The 23131-nt window shown below is 35.1% G+C and overlaps 1 protein-coding gene across 1 annotated transcript in view; it reads right to left on the bottom strand.

The window, feature by feature from the left end:
• The window catches only part of USH2A (usherin), a 795289-nt gene that overhangs the window by 580845 nt on the left and 191313 nt on the right, over window positions 1-23131 (bottom strand). The window contains exons 15-16 of the mRNA XM_061185303.1: window positions 8126-8284; window positions 632-1126 (exon numbers count right to left, since the gene is read on the bottom strand). Of these exons, the coding sequence (XP_061041286.1) occupies window positions 632-1126; window positions 8126-8284 (654 nt within the window). The remainder of the gene's footprint in view (window positions 1-631; window positions 1127-8125; window positions 8285-23131) is intronic.

The raw sequence follows: 23131 nt of genomic DNA on the forward strand, positions 1-23131 counted from the left end.
AATTTGATTATCTGCTTAATGTAAGCCTTGTTTACATAAATATTAGAATATTACAGTTCATTTCCACCTAGTTTTATCAAGTAACTTAAAAATCCTAAGAAAAAAGCTTTTGTTATAATACGTACATGATATTAAATTACTAAAAATCTATGAATGTGTGCTGGCCTGTATAACCAAGGGTTCAATTATATAAGCCCCAAAATTAACTTAATGGAGTCAGCTAGCCTATATACATATTTTTTGTACTATTTCATATCTTTTTCTTGCTTAAAAGAAAATTTACTGCTTATGGGTGCCCTAACTTGTGACACAGTCAAATATAATGCATTTCCTAAGTGAGTTTCAAATTAGAAACATCATTTGTGTTATGGCAGATGTCACTAAGAGCAAAGATAATATTAGCCTTCTAGGGGGCAATTTAAATCAGTGGAATTTGTTATTAGATTAAAGAAATATACTTATTCTACTAACCAGGACACATAGTATATCTTTAGAAATTGTTTCCCAATTATGACATCATGCAGTTATAAAAATGAAAATGGTTGTCAGAATCTTATTGCACAATTCCAAATACCCAGATTCTCCTTCATGTTTTACCCAAGAATGGGAAATCTAGGCCTTGAATTCCTACCATTTGGTTCCATCGGTGGAGCCCATTCTACATGAAGATCTGTGGAACTGATCTTCCGCACCTCGGGTGGACCCAGCCTTCGGGGAGGTGCCTGGGCCGTGGTCACTGTCAGAGGGGTGCTGTGTAAACAACCCCCACTAGTACACGCCTGTACAGCAAAACGGTATTTGGTGAATGGAACCAGATTCCAGATGGTAGCGGTGGTTTCAGGACCTTCATAGGGAACACAGGGCTGGATGCCATCTAGAGGAGCACAGGACAAAATATATTTCTCGATAGGACCAGAACGATTTGAAGGTACAGCCCAGGTAAGTGTCACAGAGTCTGAGCTAATAGGACTGATATAACTTAAGTTCAGGCTTCCCTCTGGGGCCCCTGGTTTTGTCCTGTAGGTGACAGCTGCACTCCGTGTTGAACCACGCAAGCCGCTGGTCTCGAGGTAATAGGAATAGGAGGTATATGGCGACAGCGCAGTGTCTAAGAAGTACTGAATATCTGAAGTTTAAAAAAAAAAAGAAGAGTTACATTCCACAAATTGGCAAGGAAACATTTCTAATTATTTTTCCGTTATATAACATAACTACTTTAAACTACACCAATCCACTCTTTTGAATAAAAGTATGGTTCATATTTTTAAAAATTGAGATGAAGCAAATACTGGTTACTTTTATTGTGCAGTACAATATAAGAAAAGTGCCTTTTGTAATGATGTATATTTAGAAGCTTAAGCTTTTGTTTTGTTCTTTATATGATACAGCATCCTTTTTGTAGAAGGTATAAGAGAGTCCTTGCAAATTCTCTGAAACAGAAATAACTAGGTTTCTTATAGTAATCAGATTGTTTTTTAGACACTGATACACTAGACCAAGGGTTGGCAAACCACTGCCACAGGCCAGGTGTGTCACCTAGCCAACATCTTGACTAGAGCCTCTTCTGAATTTCCAACCCATGGAAACTGTGAAACTATAAATGATTATTGTTGCTTCAAGCTGCTATGTTGTAGAGACAATTTGTTATCAGCAATGGAGAATTCACACAATTCTAGACATGAAGGATTTGAAGAGAGAGAAGGAGGTAGAAAAAGGAGGTAAAAGAAAAAAAATGACGGGGAGTGGACATGATCAGGCATATGCCTAGAACTTTCCATTCTCTAAGGGAAAGGTACAGGGAGTGTAAGTCAGGATTGTGAAACATACAAATGCCAGTGCGGCCGCCACCCACTCCCTCCTGGGACCATGTGTGGGGGAAGGGTGAGGAGAGGCCCATCATGCAGCGGGTGCCCTATATTAGTAGGCAGATGCAGCATATTTAAGTGCTTAAAGAAAAATAGTTAAGCATCTAGCGTACAGTTTTAATCCACAGGATTACATGGTTCCCAGAGTGATGAGGATGCCGTGTTGAGATCCAGCAAGTGTGCTATGGGACCTTCTGTGACTGGGACAAGGTGACCCTCCAGGCTTGGGGGGGCCAAAGGTTGGATGGAAAACGTGGAAAACAAATCTCAGCGAGCTCCCAGCAATAGCAAGAGCCCAGGGGAGGCTGAGATAGCAGGGTGTTCACGAAGACCTAAACAAGATGAGGATGAACACGTGTTCCTGAGCTTTATGCATTGGTTGTTGATGCCATGAGCATGGCAAGAGCATTACCTCTCAAATGAGCCAGCATCCTCTGACATTTCTGCAGAAGCAAAGGGCCAGGGGAAACTGTCCTTTCCCCCGAATGCATTCATGATGGTGGGGGAAAGGGAATAATTGAAGACTGAACAAGAGTGAATTCTATAGATTGAACATTGTATCCTCCCCCAAATTCATATGCTAGAAACCTAATGCCCAAGGTGATGGTATTAGGAGGTGGGGGGACTTTGAAAAATGATGACATCATGAGGGTGGAGTCCACACATGGGATTAGTACCCTTGCAAAAGAGGCCCCAGAAAAATCCCTCATCCCTTTCACCATGTGAGGACACAGCGAGAAGTTGGCAGACTGCAACCCCAAAGAGGGCCGTCATCAGAACCCAACCATGCTGGCACCCTGACCTTGGACTTCTAGCCTCCAAAACATTGAGAAATAAATTTCTGTTGTTTAGAAGCCACTCAGCCTGTGGTATTTTGTTATAGCAGCCTAAACAGACTAAGACAGTGACCATCTGAGTGAAGGGTTATTTTGACATTCTGTTACATATGTCATTGCAAATTCTTCATGAAAATATGTTGAATATCAGACTAGAGTCCAATCAGGTCACAGAAAGCACAGAGTAATCTGAACAAGGAAAGCTGAATACAAAGAATGATTGATTACAAAAGGGTTTTACTTACTTAGGGGACCAGAAACCTCTAAAGAATGCAGGAAGAGAAGAGACAGAGACAGGGAAAAGTCACTGCCCCCAGGGCTGAAGCAGAGTGCCTAGGGAAGGAACAGACCTGGAAGAGATAAGACCTGGGATGAGATCAGACTTTGTTGGACAGGGTGCAACCGTGGCCCACTTGATGGTGAAGTTCGCTGAGGTTCCATGAAGGCAGAACTCCCTTGGAACCTGGCCTCTAGCACCTCAGGTGTTCTACCACAGAACTTACAGAGAAAAAACTTTCTGGCAGAGTGCCAAGGAAAGCTGCCCATGATGAGAGGCTGCACCATGGAACTCACTGGAAAGCCACCGTCTGCGGTACTAGGGGAAGATGCCACCTGGGCATCAGAAGAATTTACTGGGACTGCCATGCACTGTCCTCTGGGGTGCATCTTGTAGAACTCACTCTTATGGGGCCAGAGCTTGGGAAAGCTGCCCTTTGGGGTCCTGGGGAAAAGCTGCCCAAGGGTAGCTTGGCAGCTGTGTATGGCTGAACATCACTTGTTGAGTGATCTCCTGAGAGGGGTGCACACCAGAACCAGGAAAAGAAACCTCCATCTCCTGCAGGATCCCTCCAACACCCTCTACTGGTAGAGTGCAACATCATACCGGCTAGTAAAGGAGAGATGTTTACAGGTTCCAGCTCCATTACCACAAAGCAGGCAATGAAGCCAAGGTTTGAAACGGAGAGGCAACAAATTGATAACTTGTACAAGTATACACTAAAAAATCTTTTATGAGACCATGATCTTTAGCTATATTCTTGGGAAACATTTCCTTGGGAAGCATATAAAATGACTGATGTGTTATTTATAATAGGAAATGTTTAAGTAAATTAAAGTTGAATTTCTTAATGAGTTATATTAGTCTAATATTACATTAATAGGATTCTAATATTATATAGTTATTTAAAACAATAGTGATGAAGACCATACAGCAACATGAGAAAAAATATGAAATGTAATACTGCATAGACTTGATTATTATGCAAAATAAACTGAAGTACATATTTTCCCAGAAATTTTCCAAAATGAAATTCGTTTTTGCACTAGAATGCTGGAATTGTGATGCTTTAATTTTTTTTCCTTTAAATTTTCTTAATTGGATATACCACTTTTATAATAAAAAGTTATACAAATTCAAATCAAAATCAGGTGTTTAGAGAAATTATTGTACAAGAACATCATGAAATTCCTCTTTAGAGATGCACTGGGTCACAATATTGCCTGATCCCAGCCCCCGTGTGTGGCATTCTCCTTAAAGTATCACCCACCAGAACTACATGGAACTGTGCAAGTTGCCTGAATTAACCTTATTTTCTCACACACCTTCATGCCTTGTCTTGTACAATTTCTTCCATGAGAGTAATTCTTCCTCTACTGTGGTATCTCGTTAATTCACCTCACATCACCTGCTTTTGTGGAACTTTCAATGGTTCTCAATCACTATTTCTGCCCTCACAGGCATGGTTACTTTTTACCCCTCCTCCACTTATAGGATACTCAGAAATATTCTAAAAATATTTCTTAATACTCTTAAGTCTATTCTGGTACAATATTTAATATATTACTTTGTAATCTTGGTATATTTATCTATATCTCTTTTCAATAATGAGAACTGTTCCTTCCATCCTTGTATTTCTAGTGGCTGGCACCGTTCCTGGTCTGCAGTAAGCAGTGAACAAAGTGTAACTGAATGAATGAATGATTCTTCATATACATATTTTTTTTTCTAGGAAATAGTATTAAGAGACTTATAATAAAAAAACAGTGATTTTCATCTATTCTGTTTTCATTCTTATCCCCTGCTTATACTTTCTGGGTTTTTTAGATTTATTTCTCTCAGAGGTAACTGAACAACCTTACCCTTGTTACATTGATCCTTTGATGTGGTATGGAATAATAAATGATAATGACATTCAAGGTAGAAATGAAATCCCAGAGTTCACTAAGATACAATGTTGTCTAAAACTCTCATCTTAAACTATGTTAATGTCCCTAGTGACGTAAGCAATGGTCACACATAGAAATAATCTTCCTCTAGTTTCCCTGTGAAAGCATTTCCCTGGAGTAACATTTAAGGACTATCTCCCCACTCATGGTGACCCAAAGGAGGAAAGATTTAACTGATTGTGAATTGGGGAGGAAAAAAAAGCAAAGCATCCTCAGCCCACTGATTTCTTTTCTAATCTGTCTTCCTGCAGGAGAAAAGGTATATTCTCCAATCTGGCTTCTATTAATAATGATGATGATTTTTATTTTTCATTTCCATCTTATAGATGGAATCCTTATGTCTAGTTCCCCTTTAGTTTCAAACTCAAGTAGGAAAAAATAATATGATTTACTGACCACTCCTTAAAACTTCAATACTATCAAAAGTGTGCTATTTCCTACAATAGCTGTTCTCTTCATCCCTATAACACATAAAATACCTATTGGCAACCCTAATCATGGCTGCAGGGGAGATAATATTAGGTGCTGATTATGTACAATCCCCACTGTGCTAACTTACACCTTTCCCTTCTACTCTTGAAAACTAATTAGGATGCAAAATGAGTGAAATGTTACCTAGGGAAACCACTGACTATGCCTCAACTTCCTTTTAAAAAGTTATTTATAAACTTTAAAATTATTCCATCATTATTAGCAGGTATTACTAAGAACAAATAATTTGCAAGCTCTAAAAATGAAAATACCGGTGTGTTATGATCTTAGGTTGGAAACTACTGCCCTGGAGAATCCTTTAGTGCATCAGGCCAGCTAGCAAAAGTTTTATTCTAACAAGGAATTCTATAATGGTCTCAACCAAATGGTCAAACTTGCTTGGAAGACACACTATTAATTTTCTTTGAAAAGTTCAACTATTCTCCACCTATAATTCCAAATGCCTTTATTTAACCCAAAGATTTGTGTTCATCCGACTGGATATAAGTACTGTTTCCTCTTCATATTACACATGCTATCCACACACTGGAAATAGACTAATAAACATGAGGGCATTATTAGAATGATACAAAATTCTGACAGCATTAACCAATTGTTCTTACTGTTCAAATGCCATCATGCAGATAATTTGCATATCATTAATTATAGTGATTGTCAAGAAATGCCAGAAGTGGCATTTTTTAATGAAAAATAAGGATTTAAGAAATAATACCTGTTTAATAGGATTATATAAATTTCTGATTAGTGAACGAGCATAAATTTATTATGTAAGAAACTGTTGTTTGGATTCTATATTAGTGCAATCATGAAAAAGAGCCAGAGTGTTGTACTCACATGTAATGTTCTATAAGATAGATCACTATATGTTACTATGTAAAACATGCCTCTGGGTTGAAGGGTATAATTGAGGTTTAATTTTACTATTGAATTAACCTATATGGAAAATAGAGTGACCCTAATATACAACTTGATAATTCAACCAGTAATAGTGTCATCTTCAAAATCACTTTCAATATTTTAATAACTCTCTCTTCTTCTATCACAAAAACTTAAGTTTCAGGACACCTGGATCATGCTGATATTTGGAAGAAAATAAACATTCTAGTAGCAGGTTTTTAGGATGCTTTGCCAACATGGCAGATGTAGACAGATGTTCCTTTCCCTTTGCAATCTGCATTATAAAGTTCAGAGTTTCCATTAACTTCAAAGAAGACTAGGAGTACTGAAGAGACATTTAGAGTTAACACAAAGTACTGAATGTAATAACATAAGTCATACAGAACTGGGTGCAAAATGTAACCTACTATAATATATACAAAATAAAACTGTATGCTATGCAAAAGTTGTAATGCCAATCAATATGTCAAAACAAGGCACCTTCCTAATCATTTTCAGAAAGATTATGGAACTTCAGTGTTTTTACATAGCTTTATACACTTTTCTAATTAATTTATCATGTTAAACTAGAATTTGGAAAACTGGGTCTTAAACAAAGAGAACAACATGGAAACCTGAATTGGAATCACTGTTCCAATGTTTCTTAAACTAGTTTCTTAAACTAGCTTGTAGCTAAACATGACCAAAGCAAACATCAGAGAAGACAGAGCTGGAAGAAAATTTCCAAGTTTTCCTTCTGTCTTTAGGGAAAAATTATCTAAAACATCTGAGTAAATCTTTTTAAAGATAATGGGTCTAAATAGTTTGATTTCTACAAGCTCCTTCAAAATCTTCATAATAGTTACAGCTGCAAAGATAGTCTTCATGGTTTGTTCACATCCTTCTCTCAATTTAGTTCCATGTTGCTGGGTTTTACCTCTGTGGAAATGGCAATGTATGCATAAAATTATACTATTTGCTTGAATGTTAGTACTCTGATTTCCCTTTTTGAAAAGTCCATTTTTCAGCCTGAGAATTTAAAATGTGAACCCCTTATAATAGAAATATTTGATAAATTTTCTATAATCCGTACACCCAGAAAAATGAGAGACCAGTTTGTTGTAAGTCTTCCAGTATTTTTATATATTTTAAATTAAAATATAATTCATAGATTATTTTAATATCTTTTAGTTACCTTAAACAGTACTTCATGGACATTTCCCATTCATTAATAAGTAAACTAAGATAGCACTTTATAGGTGACCATATTCTACAATTTACTTAATAATGCACCAGATTCTATTATGTCATGTACCATAATTTACTGAAAGTTTTTTGAATGTCTGACTTTTTCCAATATATTTTGCAATTACAAATAGTGCAGGTTTGGACATATTTTGTGATTTGGTGTCCCTTTATGACTATTCATTTGAGATACATTTTCTAAAGTAGGTTTGCTGAGTCAAATGGCTTGCAAAAGGGTAAGGTTTCTCATATATTTTAACAAGTTATCCCACATGAAAAGTCATACCAATGAACCCTCACAGATAGCCCAGCAGTTTATGTAAGTTCTAGCTCCTCCATATCCTCATTAATCCTGGCAAGGGTAATTTTTTTTCATCTTTGAGGCTTTGATAAGCATTCATGTCTTATCAAATAATAAGCATCTCATTTTCACTGCGTTTCTTTGATTACTAGTGAGATTTGTAATTCTCTCTGCTGAAACACTCCATGCTAGGCAACAACATGTCTCCTCAATGTCAAAGAACTTAACTAATGCATCAATTTTCAGAATATTATATCTTTCCATCACCAAACCTTGAAACTCACCGTATGGGTATTGATCTTCAACTGTGTATATTTCAAAACCGTCCCTGAATAAACTGTAAGTGAGCCAGTGGGCATTTGGAGAATCAGGTGGACTCCAGGAAAGACTGATAGCAGAAGAATTTTGAACTCTTCCTCTGGGTGGAGGTTGCTGGGATGGAGCTAAATTACAATGGAGAGAGCATGTATCAGCAAAGGCAATCAATAAGGACACAAGTAAACTGAAGTAAGATATCCAGCAAAGAGGTCTTTTTGATTCAGGATTACTTTATCAAGAAGACATGTGGTTTACCAAGACATTAATAAACAAAGGGTATACATCATGAGTTCTCTAAAACAAAGCTTTTTATCTATAAACATAAAATACATTTGTAGGTCAATGCAGCTGACATAAATATGGTTGGGGGAAAAAACCACAAAAGTTTACATAAGCACTTCTTTTTTATTGAAGTATAGTTGACTTACAATATTATATTCATTTCAGGTGTATAACATAGTGATTTGATACTTGTATAGATAATGCACCATACAGAGTTATTACAGCATTATTAACTATATTCCCTGTGCTGTACACTACATCCCTGTGACTTATTTATTCTGTAACTGGAAGTTTGTACTTCTTAATCCCCTTCGCCTATTTCACCCATTCCCCTCCTCCCCTCTGGCAACCATTAGTTTGTTCTCTGTATCTGTGAGTCTGTTTCTGTTTTGTTCTATTTGTTCATTTTTTTTAGATTCCACATATAAATGAAAACATACAGTATTTCTCTAACTCTCCACCTCTTTCTTTGAATTTTTCTGAGAAACTATCCAAGGATGCATAATATTTATTTTCTACTTAATTAATTTAAAAGTTGATACACATAAATTGTGTTGAAACTTGAAATAAGTTGTGTAATTTTTGGATTTTTTAAAAGGAAGTTTTCCATTCCATTAAGCACAATGCTTCATCTTGCTTCACAGAGCATAGTGTAAAAGAAGAATAATAGCTGGTGATACAAATAGCTGTGGATGCTAAGGATGTTAAATAGTCTAAATATTAGCAAGAAACAAATTAAATGTACTACGTGAACACCAAGCACCTGTTAGAGCTGCTATGATTGTTTATAACACCTGTTAAAAATGCTGTGATTGTAACATAGAAAACAAACTTATGGTTACCAAAGGGGAAACTGGTGGGGGGGGTGGAAGGGGGAGAAGGGATAAATTAGGAGTTTGGGATTAAAAGATACACACTACTATACATAAAACAGATAAACAACAAGGACCTACTGTTTGGCACAGGGAACTATATTCAATACCTTGTAATAACCTATAATGGAAAAAAATCTGAAAAAGAATATATATAAATATATGTATATAACTGAAGCACTTTGCTGTACACCTGATACTAACAAAACACTGTAAATCAACTATACTTCAATTTAAAAAGTGCTGTGATTCAGATGTAGAGAACAAACATATGGACACCAAAGGGGGAAAGCAGGGCAGGGGGGATGAATTGGGAGATTGGGATTGACATATATACACTAATACATACAAAATAGATAACTAATAAGAACCTGCTGTATAGCACAAAAAATAAAAAATAAATTAAAAATGCTGTGATTGTTAGAGATAATATGTTTGCTTCCATCAGGCACATAAGAGCATTCATCTCACTATTTTAGTGATATTTTTTATAGTATAAATATATACTATGAACACATTGTTTCTTATCACTATATTTTTCATAGTCTCCCTATTTTGGAGAATCAGTCTACATTTTTTCCCCCAGAATATATAAAGGTAAAGGAGAAAAACAATGTCTAACTATATTTTAAGGGCAATCAACCACCAGTTTATTTACCCCCGCTGGTTTAAGATGCATAACCCTTCATCCATTTAGAGAAGCATAATCTAATCGGACTTTCTCATTGAATAAAATGACAAAGGCACAGTTTGCTGTGTTAACTTATTTTGTAAACCATTAATCTTTCTGTTGAGAAAAAATTTTAAATCATGAATCGATCATGAATTGATCAATTATCAATATTATTATATGAAATATCTGTAGTCACTAGGTGATAGTCAATGTTTCAGAAGAAAAGAAAGTGCACACTCAAGTGATTTAATAAAGAGCTTGGGCTTCCCTGGTGGCGCAGTGGTTGAGAGTCTGCCTGCCGATGCAGGGGACACGGGTTTGAGCCCTGGTCTGGGAAGATCCCACATGCCGCGGAGCAACTGGGCCTGTGAGCCACAATTACTGAGCCTGCGCGTCTGGAGCCTGTGCTCCGCAACAAGAGAGGCCGCGATAGTGACAGGCCCGCGCACCGCGATGAAGAGTGGCCCCCACTTGCCACAACTAGAGAAAGCCCTCGCACAGAAACGAAGACCCAAGACAGCCAAAAATAAATTAATTAATTAATTTAAAAAAAAAAAGAGCTTAATAAAGGAACTATTTTCAAAAGGGTGGGCAGAATGTAAAGGAATCAAAAGACATGGAGCAATACTCTGGGGTATGGTAATAGCAGAGCTCTTTTACTACTTATGTCATGGGTCAAGACCAATCCCAGGCTCAATGATTCACTAGAAATTCATTCATTCATCATATAGTCCTACTCATGGGTAAGATTTATTACAGCAAAAGGATACAGAGTACAATCAAAAAAGGGAAAAGGTACATGGGTAAAGTCTGGGGGAAACGAGGCACAAGCTTCGAGTCACAGAGGATGGGCTTAATTCCCCTAGCAACATATAAAAACACATGTGAAATGTTGCCAGCCAGAGAAGTTCATTAGAAACTCAGTGCCCAGTGTTTATACTGGGGGCTGTTCATGTAGGCAGCCTCTGCCTGGCACACACCAAAATTCCCAACTCCCAGAAAGAAAGCAGGTGTTAAGCCTTGTATGGTCAGGCCACTCAAGAGGGCTGTTCTCTTGCTCTCTGTACATCCCCTGCTCAACCAGTGCCTGCTTCACCTACAAGCTACTCACAGGACTGACCTTCCTACATACTTGCCCCAGGTCCCAGCTAATGACTGCTCTTATCAGAGGCAGTGAAGGGCGTGGCCCACTGCTGGTTTCCTTGGTAACCGAAGAGCCAGCCAGAGGTAATTCCCCCTATAACTGGCAATCCCTCCCACCCCCCCAGTGAAGCCTACAGCCATGTCCTGCCCGCTGTCCCCTGCATATGGTGGGGTGTCACTCCAGGACCTTGCTTCAGACATGTAAGCTCCCCCATCCATTAAATCATTCATGTCTCTGTCATTGACTCCAGACTCTTTCTTTGGTCTCAAAACTGGGGAAATGGAGGCCAGTATTTCCTGTGGGTTGCAGTCCAACAAGCATAAACCATGTAATCTGTACAAAATTTAAGGGACAGTGAGCCCTTCTTAACAATTCTGAGGATGGTGGGAGCCGTCACAAAATCCAAGTCCCAGATACCAGCCAAAGGCCAACTTTGTAAGCAGGTCTTTCTAAAGACAAGCATTCAGGCCTGCTATGTTAACTTTTTCTCACACATTATCCCTAGCTTGAAGGGGCACAGCACTCAGGGACAGAAAGGGATGTGTGAAGAGCATCATCTGACCACTCATTGAAGGACAGAGCCAGCTCAAGGCCACTCTTATACTGAGACAGGGAGCTGGGGATTAAATGTTCTGACTTCCCTTCCTGCCAGCCCTCCTCCAGATGACTAGAAGGTTCCTACTTGTAGCTGAAGCCAACCGAAAGTCAGGGGGCAAGAGAGCCTGCTGACACAGAACATACAGAATCTTGGGGAAGAGAGCAGAGTGAGAAGTATGGAGTAGTAATGTGAAGTTATCCTAACACACCAGGCAAAGACTTTCAACTAAGAGCTATTACTAATTCATCAGTACTCATGAGTGATATACTCCATTTTAAAGACATGATATAATCCAACAATAGCATTTTAAGAAAGTATATCAAGAGCACTGAATTTGAAATATATAAAATTCCATATCTTATGCATAAGCTTTCTAAAGACAATGTCTCTAAACCTATGGTAGATAATATTGATGTCACATTTTTCAAGAAAAATATTCAACCTCGATACATTCTCACTCTTCCCCTTTTATTTATCCTTTTTTGGAGGGGATTTTCATTGTTACGTTAAAATTCTAACTGTCCGTATGCCTATTTAGATATAGGACAGTGAGTAAAAACAATCTCAAAATGACACATGAAAAGAGAATTATTTCCAAACAGCACCTTATATCTTTGAATTCAACGATTTGCCATATTTTGCTATGGTCACTTTGGTTGGTTGAATACTGACAGTACATTTGATCTTTCAGTGAATTTTAATTTAGGGCTCTAAATCCTGTCATTCTTAGTGGAACTTCAAAGATTCATAAACTGTATCATCTACAGCACTCTCAAAGAGCCTTGTAATCCATGGCAATTTAATGTTTTTAGTGAATATTAGTGATTACATCTAAAACTCTGCATGCTGTCAGGAACACAATAGATTTCAGAGTTAGAGCAATCAAAACTGACCATCAAACTATTTTCTAAGATGGCGAAATACTTTTGGGATGACTGAAAGAGAGATAGATGTTTCAGTCCCATGTCAAAGGATGTAGAAAATGATTTGCATTACGTGAAAATTTCCTTGACAACAAACACAATCATACACATATATACACACATAGGCTCTTTCAAATGTTTAAAGTTGATTACTTTTTATGACCATCTCTAACCACAATCTTGTCTGACTTCACAGTGTGAATGAATAGTGCTTGTTTGACATTTAAATGAGAATTTTCAGAGACCTGAAGGTTTAGATAGTTCAATACCACTCTAAGAATAAATATTTTGAAATCCTGGGCATGAGATAACTTGAACCCACTTTTATGTGCTGAAAGTAGGATTCTGAGAAAATGGTCATACACTCATTAATCAAAATTGCCAAGAATGGTCTTTGTATAAGACTCTCTTTTAAGGAAGGAAAGTATAATATTGTGACTACATCCATCAGTTTGGGATAACATCCCAGCTTGGGAACTTTGATAATTGTATGATTGCAGTCAAATTTCAATTGGATGCTCTGACCCTTTTCTTATTTATAGTAAGAAGATGATAATGCCTACCTCTGAAAGCCAAAGCAACTATTATAAGTGTGTTCTAAGAGTTAAAGAAAAATATGATAACTGTGTTTCAACAAAAAGGGAATTTCAATAGAGAAAGAGAATGTATAAAAACACCAAAACCAGAGTTGAACAGTATAATAACTAAAATGGAAACTTCTCTAGAGAGGGCTCAATGGCAGATTTGAAATGAAAGAAGAATCAGTAAACTTGATATAAAGCAACAGATGGAACTTAAATATACAACAATATTATTTATCTAATCCAAAGAACAGAGAAAAAAATTTAACAAAAGTGAGAACAGCCTCGGAGACCTGTGAGTAAATGTCATATGTACAATGCATCAACATATGTGCAATGGGAACCACAAAGGAGAGAAAAGACAGAGAAAGGAGAAAAAAACATTTGAAGAAATATTGGCTCAAACTTTCCAAATTCAATGTAAAACACTTATCTCCAATTCCAAAAAGCATAATGAATTCAAGTAGGATACACACAAAGTGATTCAGACCTAGACATAGTATAGTCAAACTGGTGAAAGAAAAAGACAAACTCTTGAAAGCAGTAAGAGAAAAACAACTCATAACACAGTTGAAGGGAAATACAATTAAAGGTTTACAGAAACAAAGGAGGCCAGAAGGTAGTAGAATGACATATTTAAAGTCCCAAAAAAAAAAGAATAGTTGGTACCAAGAACTCTATATCTAGAAAAAATTACTCATCAAAAGTAAAAGTTAAATAAAGGTATTCTCAAATAATTAAAAAAAAAAATCTAAGAGAATTCATTGTTAGCAGTCTAGCCCTATGAAAACTAGAAATAATGGATACAGACAGAAACACCAAAGCAATCCACCAGGCTAAAAGGAAATGATAAAGAGAGTAAATTGAATCATGGGAAGGTAGGGAAAACACCAGAAATGGTAAATATGTGGGTAAATTATGTGGATAAATATTAAAGACAGTGTATGTGTGTTCTGTATTCATATTCTGCTTTCTTCTGTCAAATCATTTTAAAAGCCTACTATTGCTTAAAACAATAATTATATTAGTGTAACATACACATATACCCACATGCACACACACACACATGCATGCACACACAATCATAGCACAAAAATGGGGAAGGAAAAGGAGCTACATCAGAGCATAGTTGTTATATTTTACTAGAATTAAGTCTGTACAAACCTGAAGTAATCTGTGGCAGACAAAGATGTATAGTCTAATTCTTAGAGCAGTCACTAGTAAAATAGCGCTAAAATATAGATTAAAAGTCATCAGAGTATGGTAAACCAATTTTCAACAAGATTGCCAATTATCAAGGAAAGAATATTTTTTTAAACAGATACTGGTGGGACAACCGGATAGCCACATTTAAAAGAATGAACCTGGAGCCTTAACTAGCATCATATATAGAAATTAATTCAAAATGGATCAAAGACCTAAGTGTAAGAGCTAAAACTATAAAACTCTTAGCAGCAAACATAAGGGTTTTCTTATCTTCATAACCTTGGATTTGGCAGTGGTTTCATAGATATGACATAAATGCATGAGCAACAAATGAAAAAAACAGATAAATTGGACTTCATCAAAATTAAAAACTACTGTGCTTCAAATGACACCATCAAGAAAATTTAAAGAAAACTTGAAGAATGGGAGAAAACATTTGCAAATCATATAGCTGATAAAGGACTTGTGCTTAGAACATATAAAAAACAATTACAGCTCAGTAATAAAGACAAATAACCCATTAAAAATGATAAAACTACTTGAACAGATATTTCTCCAAAGAGCCAATAAGCACATGAAAAGATGCTTGACATAATTAGTCATCAGGAAAATGCAAATCAAAACCACAGTGAGAGAACACTTCACACCACTACAATGGTTATAATTAAAAAGACAGATAATTAGTGTCGGTGAGGACGTGGAGAAATTGGAACCTTTATACATATTGGTGAGAATGAAAATGAAACAGCTACTTTGGAAAACAGTCTGGCTGTTCCTCAAAAGTTTAAACATAGAGTTAACATGTGGCCCACATTTCCACTTCTAGGTATATCAATCATTACCTTAAATGTGAATGGCCAAAATTCAATAATTAAGAGACAGAAACTGATGGAATGGATAAAAGAACAAGACCCACCAATATGTGATCTATAAGAAACCCAACTTAAATAAAAAGAAAAAGATACGGTAAGAATAAAGGGATGAGAAAAATATACTATGCTAACAAACCAAAAGAAAGCTGGAGTAGCTATATTCATTTCAGACCTCAAAACTGGAAAAATTATCAGGGAAAAAAAAGGAGCATTACATAATGAAAAAGTGGCCAAAGCTCAAGAATAGAATGCACCTAAAAACAGAACATCAAAATATTTGAAGCAAAACATGATAGAAGTGCAACAAAAAAATAGATAAATCCTATTAAAATTGGAGAATTCTACACCACCATTTCAGTAATTGAAATTCAGCAGCCAGAAAATCAGTAAGGATACAGCTGACCTGAAAAACACTGAACCAAATTCATCTAACTGACTTTTATAGACTATTCCACCTAATACACATTCTTCTCAAGTTCACATGAAACGTTCGAGATGGACCACATAATGGACCCTAAAATCCACCTTAAAAATATTAAAGTGTAAAAATCATTGAAAGTATATTCTCATCCTACAATAGAACTAAACTGGAAATCAATAACAGAAAAATAAGTTAAAAATCCATAAATATTTGGAGATTAAACAACATGCTTCTACTAACACATGCACCAAAAAAGAAGTCTCAAGAGAAATTTTAAAATATTTTGAACTAAATGAAAATGAAAATAAAATTTATCAAAATTTGTATGATGCAGCAAAAGCAGTGTTTAGAGGGAAATGTATAGTATATTAAATGCATATATTAAAAGAAATGCATATATAAAAATGTATACAATGGAAAAAAATCTAAAATCAATTATCCAAGCTTCATACCTCAGGAAACTAAGAATTTTTAGAAAGATACAAATTATAAAAACTGGCTAAAAATATAAAATCTAACTTGACCTATACTAAGAAATACAATTAGTAATTTAAAATCCCACAAAGAAAATCCAAGTCCAGGTGTTTCACTGGTGAATTCTCTCAAACATATAAGGAAAAAAATGATACAAATCCAATAGAACTCTTTCACAAAACAGAGGAGGAATGAGTATTTCCCAACATTTTATTTATCAGGCCAGTATTACCCTGATAGCAAATCTACAGAAACATAATTACAGAACATAAAACTACAGACCAACATCCCCCATGAACAGATATATAAAAATATCTTAATAAAATATTAACAAGCCAGAACTATATCTAAAGATTTAAAAAGAATTAGCTACTACAAGTAATTAGCATTTATCTCTGGAATTAAAGATTTATTCTCTGGAAATCAATTAATTTAACATATCGTATCAATAAAATAAAGGACAAAAATTATCTGATCATCTCAATAGAAGCATAAAAAGCATTTGACAAAATCCAATACCTACTTGTGATTTAAAAACAAAAACAAAAAAACCTCTAAACAAAATAGAAATAGAGGGGAACTTTCTTAACCCCATGAAGGGCATCTACATAAAACCTACAGCTAATATTATACTTAGTAGGGAAATGCTGAAGTTTGCCTTTGTGATCAGAAATGAGGCAAGGATGTCTGTTCCCAGTATTTCTATTTGGCATTTAACCGGAGGTTCTATCAAGTCCTCAAAACAAGAAAAAGAAATTAGAAGCATATAAATGGAAAGAAAGTGAAATTGTTGATGTTCATGGACTACATGATCATGTATGTACAAATTTCTAAAAAATTCCCTCCCCCCAAAAAACCTACTAGACATAATAAGTTAATTTAGCAGGGTAACATGATACAACATCAATATTCAAAAATCAATGGCACTTTTCAGCAAATGGTGCTGGAACAACTAGCTATCCACATGCAAAAAAATGAATCATAACATAGACCTCACACCCTTCACAAAAATCAACTCAAAATGGATCACAAACCTAAATTAAAATATAAAACTACAAACTCCCAGAAGATAGCAAAGGAGAAAATCTAGATAACCTTGGGTTTGGGGATGACTTTTTAGATATGACACCAATGGCATGATCCAAAAAGAAATAACTCATAAGCTTGACTTCATTAAAATCAAAAATTTCTGCTCTGTGAAAGACACTATTAAAAAAATGAAAAGATAAGCCAGAGACTAGAGAAAATACTCGCAAAATACATATCTGATAAAGGACTGTTATTCAAAATACACAAAGAATTCTTAAAACTCAACAATAAGAAAACAAACAACTTGATTAAAAAATGGGTCAAAGACCTTAACAGATACATCACCGAAGACAATATACAGATGCCAAATAAGCATCTGAAAAGAATTTCCTTATCATATGTCATTAGGGAAATGCAAATTAAAACAATGAGATACCACTATACACCCATTAGAACAGCCAAAATCGAGAACACTGACAACACTAAATAATGTTAAGAATGTAGAGCAACAGGAACTCTCATTCACTGCTGGTGGGGATGCAAAATGGTACAGCCACTTTGGAAAACAGTTTGGCAGTTTCTTACAAAACTAAACGTACTCTTATCATATGATCCAGCAATTGTACTCCTGGGTATTTGCCCAAAGGAGTTGAAAACTTATGTCCACTCAAAAACCTGTAAACAGATGTTTAAAGCAGCTTTATTCATAACTGTCAAAAGTATGAAACAATCAAAAGTTCTTCAGTAGGTGAATGTACAAGTAAAATGTGGTACATCCAGACAATAGATTATTATTCAGCACTAAAAAGAAATGTGCTATCAAGCCATGAAAAGACATGAAGGAATTTAAATGCATATTTCTAGGTGAAAGAAGTCAAACTGAGAAGGCTACATGCTGTATGAATCCAACTAGATGACATTCTGGAAAAGGCAAAACTATGAAGACAGTAAAAAGATCCGTGGTTTCAGGGTTTGGGTGGGGGAAGAAAGGATGAAAAAGCAGAGCACAGAGGATTTTTAAAACTGTAAAACTACTCTATGTATGATGCTAACATGGTGGATACATGTCATTTTATATTGACAAGACCCACAGAATGTATTGAATACACCAAAAATGAACTATATACTTTGTAATCTATGGACTTTGGATGATAATGATATGTCAACGTAGGCTCATCAATTGTAATAAATGCACCACTCTGGTTGATATTGGGGAGGCTATGCATGTGAGGGGGCAGAGAAAACACGGGAAATCTCTACTTTCCTCTCAATTTTGTTGTGAACCTAAAACTGCTCTCAAAAATAAAGTCCTTTTAAAAAATCAATTGTACTTCAATATACTAGCAATTAATTTGGAAGTAAAATTAAGAAAACAGTCTCATTCACAGTGTCATTTCATTCACAACAGCATCAAAGAGACTAAGGATGCATTTAATTAAAAATGTACAAGTCCAGTACACTGCAAACTGCATAGCACTGCCAAGAAAAATTAAAGAAGACCTAAATAGACAGAGACATACACTTTCATGTGCTGTAAGACTCAATACTATTAAGATGTCAACTCCACCTAAATTAATCTGTAGATTCAACACAACCTCTACTCAGATCCCAGCACGTCTGTTTGTAGAAATTGACAAGATAACACCAAGGATGTATATAGAAATGTGGAATAACTAAAATAGTCAAAATAATTTTGAGGAAAATAGTTGGTCCTGATTTCAAGACTAAAGCTACAGTAATCAAAACAGTGTGGCTTTGGTATAAGAATAAACATAAGGATCAATGAATGAGGAGAGAGAACCTTGTATGGTCACTTGACTTTCTTATGTAGTAAAATATATATAAAACATAAAATTTACCATTTTAGCCATTTTTAAAAGTATGTTTTAGTGGCATTAAGTACATTTACAATGTTGTGCAACCATTACCACTATTCATTTCCAAAACTTTTTCATCATCCTAAAGAGAAACTCTGTACCCATTAAACAATAACTTTCCATTCCCCTCCTTCAACCCCTAATAATGACTATTTTACTTTCTATGTATATGAAGTTGCCTATTCTAGGTATCTCATATAAATGGAATTATATAATACTTTTTTCATAACTTATTTTGCTTTGCATAATGTTTTCAAAGTTAAACCATATTATATCAAAATTTCATTCATTTTTATGGATGAATAATATTCAATTGTGTGTATATACCACATTCTCCTTATCCACTCATCTTTTAATGGACACTTAGGTTTTTTCTGCATTTTGGGTATTGTGAATAATGCTGCACCCAACACTGGTGTACAAATATCTGTTTAAGTTGCTGCTTTCAATTTGGGGTATTTACCTAAGGAGAGAAATTGCTGGGTAATATGGTAATTCTGTGTTTAACTTTTTGAGGAACCATCAAACTATTTTCCACAATGTCTGCACCTGTTTACAGACCCACCAGCAATGCATAAATTTCTCCACAAGTCTCACCACACTTGTTATTTTACATTTTTTGATAAGGGCCGTCTAAATGGGTATAAAGTGGTACCTCATTGTGGTTTTAATTTGCTTTCCCTAATAAGTAATGATGTTGAGTACCTTTTCATGTGCTTATTAGGCATATGTATATTTTCTTTCAAAAAATGTCTATTCAAGTCTTTTGTCCTTTTTTAAATTAAATTCTTTGGCTTTTGTTGTTGAGTTGTAGTTCTTTATATATTCCAGATACTAATTTCTTATCAGATGTTGACTTGTATGTATTTTCTCCCATTCTGTGAGTTGTTTTTTCACTCTCTTGATAGTGTACTTTGATGCTGACATTTTTAATTTTGAAGAAGTCAGATTTGTCTCTTTTTTTATTTTGTTTTCTGTGCCTTTGGTTTCATACCCAAGAAAACCTTACCAAATCCAAAGTCATGAAGCTTTTATCTTATGTTTTTCATATGACTTTAGTTCCTAAGTTTAGGTGTTTGATCCACTTGGCATTAATTTTTATATATTGTGGAAGGTAAGTGTTCAACTTCATTCCTGTTTACATGTGAATACCTGTTTTCCCAGCATCATTTATTCAAAATACTGTCCTTTCTCCATTAAATGGTCTAAACACCCTTGTTTCAATCAACTGACCATATATGTAAGGTTTTATTTATGGGCACTCTATTTCATTGGTCTATACATTTGTCTTTATGCCAGTACCACATTATTTTGATTACTGTAGATTTCTAGTTATTTTTGAAGTCAGGAATTGTAAGTCCTCCACTTGTCTTCTTTTCCAAGATTGTTTTAGCCTTGAGATTCCATTTGAATTTAAGATGAGTTTTCCTATTGCTGCAAAAAATGCCACTGGGATTCTGATAGGAATTCCATTGACTCTGCAGACTGCTTCAGTGGTACTGACATCATAACAATGTTAAGTCTCCCAATCTATAAATATGGAATGTGTTCCATTAATTTATGTCTTATTTAATTTTTTAGGAGTGTTTTATAGTTTTCAGTGTTCAAGTCTTTCATCTCTTTAGTTAAATTTATTACTAAGAATTTTATTCATTTTGATGCCAGTGTAAGTAGAATTGTTTTCTTAATTTCCTTTTCTTTTGTTCATTGCTAGAAACACAACTGATTTTAGGTGTTGATCTTGTAACATGCAACTTTGCTGAATTTGTTTATTAGTTCTAGTAGCTTTCTTGTGAATATTTTGGGATTTTCTCTATATAGGATCATGTCATCTACAAATAGAGATAGCTTTACTTCTTTCCAATTTGGATGCCTTTTTCTTTTTCTTGTCTAATTATTCTGGCTAGAACTTCTAGTACAATGTTGAATAACAGTCACAAAAGTGGGCATCCTTGTCTTGTGCCTGATGTGAGGAGAAAAGCTTTTAGTATTTCAACAATGAGTATAATGTTAGCCATGGGGTCAGTTGGTTTTTTGCCTAGACACCTGGGCAGCTTAATAGGTAAAGGATAATCATTTCAAAAATATGTTACAGGAACGTTTGAATATCCATGTGTCAAAAAATAAAAATGAAATAAAGAACACAGATGCTTTCATCACACCATACACAAAATTAATTCAAAATGTTTTATAGACCTAATGTAAAAGCCAAAAATACAAAACTTTCAGATGATAACATAGGAAAAAAATCTTTGCTACATTGGGTCAAGCAAAAATTTCTTAGATAGAATGCAAAAACATATGATCCAAAAAAATTAACTTTTGTAACGTACACTTCATCAAAATTAAAAGCTCTTGGATTTTAAAGAATACCATTAAGAAAATTTTTTAAATAATCCACAAAATGGAAGGAAATATTTACAAATTGTATCTCAAGTATATAAAGAATTCTTTAACTCAATAAGAAGATAAGCAACTCAATTAAAACATGGGCAAAATGTGTGAAAGACACTTTGCCAAAGAAAAGACAAGAATGGTAAATAAAAATATGAAAAGGTGCTCAAAAGCATTAGTCATTCAAAAAATGCAAATTACAAACCACAATGAGATACTACGCACACATAAAATGACTATAATAATATATGGTCAATGCCAATAAGGTCATAGAGAAACTGGATCTCCCAAAAATTGTTGGTAGAAATGTAATAGTATAGCCATGATGGTAAAAAAGTTTGAAAGTTTCTGGAAAAGTTCAAAATACACTCACTATATACTTGCTACACTCTTAGATATACCTAAGAGACATAAAAACATATGTCCATACGAAGACTTGTACCCATGTGTTCATGATAGCATTATTCATAATGGATAAACACTGGAAACAGTCTATATGTCCAACAACTCATCAATGGATAAACAAAATGTAGTAAATGGTATCTTACTCAGCAATTAAAAGGAATAAAATACTGAGAAAAATAACAACATGGATGAATCTCAAAACAACAGTGCTAAGAGAGAGGATCCAGATGAAAAAATGTAAACATTGTATGATTTCATTTATATAAAATTTCTCAGATAGGCAAAATTATTGTGTCAAGAACTAGATAACTAGTTACTTGAGGCTATAAATGGAAGTGGAAATTGACTGAGAATGTGTAAAAGGGAACTTTTTTGAAGTGATAGAAGTATTCTACAACTGGATTATAATGTTTGCGCAACACTAAATTTACTGAAATCCAACAAACTGTACATTTAAACTCATTAAATTTATGCTATATAAATTATACTTCAATAAAGCTGTTAATAAAAGAAAAGCTATATAGAATTCAGGGAAAATGGCAGGATAAGGAACAGCAGGAAGCTGTTTCCCCACCTAGACAACAATTGCACTGACAGAATCTGTCTAATATAACTATTTTGGAACTCTGGAGTCTATTGACTCCTTGCAACCTCCAGGGGAAGGCTCAAATGGTAAATTGTAGTTAATTTTGATCAATTTCAGCTCTTAGCACAGTAGCAGCTACCCATCTTTCATCTCCAGCTCCATGGCAGGCAGCTGTGCACACGTTTCTGGAACAGTTTGCACACAGCTTGCAGGAACCAGGGTGGGCAAAAAAGACCCTTTTGTCCAAATATTGGGAATATGTGCTCTGATTGTTGATCAATTCTTCTTATCACAGAGTTGCAGACAAAAAATGAGGGTGGCAAGGGTTGAACCATCCTCACTGCTGCAAGTACTCCTACCCCAGAGGTTAAAGTGACTCTAAGAAGAATTTAAAAAGTCAGCACTCTTTGTTATCTTTATTTTTCTCTTTTTCCACTTTTCTGGAGGAAGACAGTAACGACTAGGACATTCAAAATCAACAACATATACAAGGAAAATCAGAAAATGACCATGTATGTCAAGGAAAAGGTGCAGGTGCAGAAAAGATCTGAGAAGACCAAAAGTTTATACCTCAGACTGATCCTTGATACAGGAAGAGCCTAAAACAATCAAAAATAAAAATAAAAATGACAGCC

This window comes from Eubalaena glacialis, chromosome 3 (assembly GCF_028564815.1).
Source record: "Eubalaena glacialis isolate mEubGla1 chromosome 3, mEubGla1.1.hap2.+ XY, whole genome shotgun sequence".
Lineage (NCBI taxonomy): Eukaryota > Metazoa > Chordata > Mammalia > Artiodactyla > Balaenidae > Eubalaena > Eubalaena glacialis.